The sequence below is a fragment of the Sinocyclocheilus rhinocerous genome, unplaced genomic scaffold, assembly GCF_001515625.1.
Source record: "Sinocyclocheilus rhinocerous isolate Xijiao unplaced genomic scaffold, SAMN03320098_v1.1 scaffold161, whole genome shotgun sequence".
In the NCBI taxonomy this organism is placed as follows: Eukaryota; Metazoa; Chordata; class Actinopteri; order Cypriniformes; family Cyprinidae; genus Sinocyclocheilus; species Sinocyclocheilus rhinocerous.
The window spans coordinates 30,574-34,809 of record NW_015627226.1 but is presented as its reverse complement, the minus strand read 5'-3'; the positions used below and the strand labels follow the sequence as shown (position 1 = coordinate 34,809).

At 37.8% G+C, this 4,236-nt stretch overlaps 1 protein-coding gene across 1 annotated transcript; it reads right to left on the bottom strand.

Moving 5' to 3' along the window:
* Positions 1 to 2,063: 2,063 nt before the first annotated feature.
* On the bottom strand, positions 2,064 to 4,236 carry LOC107721983 (uncharacterized). The gene is made up of 2 exons (XM_016530215.1): positions 3,986 to 4,236; positions 2,064 to 2,804 (listed from the first exon to the last, which is right to left on the bottom strand). Exon 2 carries the CDS (start codon positions 2,792 to 2,794, stop codon positions 2,066 to 2,068), a length of 729 nt encoding a protein of 242 aa, XP_016385701.1. The 5' UTR covers positions 2,795 to 2,804; positions 3,986 to 4,236; the 3' UTR covers positions 2,064 to 2,065.

Sequence of the window (4,236 nt, the reverse complement as noted above, 5' to 3'; positions counted from 1 at the left end):
ATTAAGAAAAAAAAAAAAACACCGGCAAAATGGAAGATATTTATGATCGCATGATGACAGAGGCGTTTGTGATCAGTAATAGCACACTGACATCTACTGGATCAAAAATGTTCATACAAACGGCTACTAGTACCACTGAACCTCAGCCGTTTGTCTTTGCCATATCAGTGTTTTTCAATGTATTGCATGTGCAAATGTTTTTTTTTTTTAACTGCAAATTTTTATTTGAAGTTTTTATCCAGACAAACGTAAGAATAACTTGTAAAATGTTTAAACTATTAGCTTAATAATTGCAATTAACAAAACACCTCTAAACAGCACGTGTGTTATCAGAACAATCATTCATTTACTTTTATTAATTCACTGAACAGTTAATTTACATGGGATTTTCAAATCGCATCTGCATGCAACAAATGAAAATAGAATATTCAGAGCAGTCGTTCATTTACTTAACATTGATTTACATGAAACCATCAAATTACGCTTTCATAGCAACTTCTCTCTTTCACAAATGTCCAAAGAATATTGGAGACATGTCTTGCATTAAATGTATTTCATGCACCTCCATTAACACTGGCTAAACTGGTCCCGCTGCAGTTTCACAGAAATAAATATTCATGACAGCACATATATGCTTCATATGACTGAGAGATAACGCGTTCTGTGTGTGTTTCCGCCTGACTGTTACAGAATGTTGCATGGATTTCCCCGCGATCATCATTCCTGCAATGATTGCATTTGCGCATACCATAGTGCAACCCAGCTTTTGTGGTTACCATGGTTCAACTATAGTAACCATGATTTCTTTTGGTTTTGTTTGTAGTAAAACCATGGTTAATTTTGGTAAGGGATCTCTAAGATGCTTCCTGTCAGATGTTACATAGACATTGAGGAAATGCCTTTAAGATGTTTATGGTTTAGAACGTTTGTACTGACTTTTTAAAGACATTTATCAGATGTTTGTTCACAGCTGATGCTTTCCAGAATCTTTGAGATCAGATGTACATGTGCTCTGGGTTCAGTTCAACTTTATTTTCACTATTTCTTGCAGAGTGTCTTGTAACAGTTGGGAAGGAATGTTGCACTTTCTCTCCAGCAGATGAAACAGATGGAGGAAATATTTCACGAGTACTAACAGACATGTGTATGGTGTGGGACAAGCTATGGAATGATGAACGGGAAAAATACAAGGGTCCAAAAGTTAATTTGGATTGGATTTCTGATTTCTTTCATGATACTTTTGTTTTTTTTTGTGGGACCAATAATTACGTATTTTATGCCTATTATACTTACTATAGGGTTTGTGATTCTATGTACTGCTAAATGTACTGATCTGATCGAGGTATAATGTTAAATACCGAGACTCGAACCCGCAACCTTTGGGTTACACGTCCAACTCCAACCATTAAGCCACGACGGCCCAGTAAGGCATCAGCAAGCTATTAGAGAAAGTCCATTAATACACATTTGAGTGATTCTAAAAACGTAAAGTTGATGAATAATGAAAACAATCAAATTGCTCAAAACATTCATGTACAAAATATTAAATAAACTATTATAAACTCCATCACTGAAAGCATCATGTGATTTCTTTTATTTATGCATCTGATTCCTCTGTCAGTGTTGCAGCAATAGGAAATTGTGAATTGCAAGTTGTAGTTTCTTTGTTAAAATTTGAAAGCGAAAGCATTGGCGGTGTCTTGTCACAGTCATTCTGTTAATGAATTTTCACATATTTCCAGGTTGCGAAGATGTCGGGTCAGATGTCTCACGCACCCTCAGAAGTGCACACTAAATCAGATCAGTGAGGAAGGGAACGGTGAGAAAATCACACCAAAACCTCAATGTAAGCTGATGCAGGCTGCATTATATAACACACATGCACAAGCTCATTTAGAATTCTTCAGATTATTAGAGATCATCAGTTTGTGAATGCAATCTTTATGGTTGAAAGATGATGATAAAATATGCTAATGTTCATTATTTGCAATGGAGAGAGAAATATGAAATTGACCAGCGAGTCCAATCAAAATCATTTGAGTGGTAATTTCATTTGAGCCCTGTTTTAAAGAATGGTGCAGAATCTTTCACAGAACCCCTTCTTCTTGGGTGAGGGTTCTTGCGCAGGCGTGTCGTCGTGTAACTGGATTATGGTGTCGTTGTTCTGTGCTGCAGGAGGCTCATTGTGTGCTGGTTCACTGGAGGATAGAGTGACCGCAGTGAGATCTGAACTGACTGTGTTGGTAGTTTGAGGTCTGTAATTAATGACAGGCATTGGTGGGACGTACTGTATGTATGAATAATAACCCATCTCCACCAGAAACGCATATAAACTCATCCTGATGATCATGAGAAGGCCTCTGGAGATCCGGTAAGTGGCGTCTGGATCGTAGTTGGATCGGTCGTGGTGTTGAGTCACATAAACCCGATGAAAGCACTCCTCATCGAGACTGACAATGATGCGATCCGTGTTGCTGTCGTGCTCCTCAGTGTATTTGTCTTCTGAGACGTAATCGGGAAGATCTTCAGCTCCTGGTGAATTTAGATTGCCAACCACATAGTAAGAGAAATCCTCGTCTGGAAGAAGTTTATTCCCATATTGGTCGTATCTGTTCTGAAAATAGTGAAACCCAAAATCTCCCTCGGCTGGGTCACATTCAGAGAGCATGCTGTGGTTTTCAAAAGAGACACATTCACTGGCAAACCAGTAGAGGAGTCTGAGTCCGTGTCTGGGCCGGGGTCGACCGAACCTCGTGTTACTCAGATGGACTAATTCATTTAACGTTCCCACCATGGTCCTGCACCTTCAGAAGAGAAATGAGCGTATAGGCGTTTATTAATAGATGCGGGATCACTCAGAGTTCTGTTGAAATATGTGACCCTGGAGCACAAAACCAGTCATGAGGGTCAATTTTTCGAAATTAAGATTTATACACTGTCTGAAAGCTGAATAAATGCGCTTTTCATTGATGTATGGTTTGTTAGGATAGGACAATATTTGGCTGAGATACAACTATTTGAAAATCTGGAATCTGAGGGTGCAAAAAAATCTAAATATTGAGAAAATCATCTTTAAAGTTGTTCAAATGAAGTTCTTAGCAATGCATATTACTAATCAAACATTAAGTTTTGATATATTTACGGTAGGAGATTTACAAAATATCTTCATGGAACATGATCTTTACTTAATATCCTAATGATTTTTGGCATAAAAGAAAAATGTATAATTTTGACCCATACAATGTATTGTTGGCTATTGCTACAAATATACCCCAGCGACTTAACACTGCTTTTGTGCTGCAGGGTCACATATGTTCTCTACATTTACTGTATATAGCCTGCTGAATATAACGGTATATAAAGCTATGCTTAAATTTATTTATTTATTGGTGATTGCAAACTTTTTTTTTTTTACCAGTATTCACTAAATACAATAAATGAAGCTCCTCTAGATGTTATAAAGCGCTGCTCTCTGATTGTCATTCTCTAACAGCAGCAGTCTTGCTCATTTTAATCACAGTCTTACTTTCTGTCCGTCACTGATTTCTGGTCTTTTTTCTGAAGGGTCAAATTACGCACATCCAAAAAAGTCTTGACCAGGTGCAAGATCAAAAGGTACATCAAATAATAGAGAAACGATCTGCACTGTTATTCTCCCTTTATTCAAAAAAGTTAAAAATAGCAACGTTTCGGTCAAAGACCTTTGTCAGGCAAACACAGGTGTGTTTGGTCTTTGTCCGAAACGTTGCTATGCCTGTTTTTTTATCATAAGTTGAGAATCTCTGGTTGTCAGAAATGTTCCACAAGCAACACATTCGCTTGACTGTGAGCATACAGCAGAAATGGAGCTCAAATCAGTAATACAAAGTTGTGTGTGTGTTGTATATTTATTAATTCAAGCAACATTTTTTTTTCTATCACTTTTGTTTAATAGAGAAATAATTCTTTCACGAGTGGGATAGATAGAAAGAAAGTGAGATCATACCTCTCTGAAAAGCGTCATATAAACCTTCTGTAGAAGCACAGATAAGCTGAAAGACTCGCTCACTATCTGACAAACACTAACACAGACGCTGGTGTGGGCGTGCTGTTTCTATGGAGAGTTCATTAACGTCACGCTTGGCTGCGATGGTTTCCAAACTGTTCCTGGAGCCTCCTATTGTTGCACATTTGAGATGTTCCTCATTCTGAACTCCTCAGCTGATCAGACCTGAGCTCAGGCTCCAGAAACTGCTT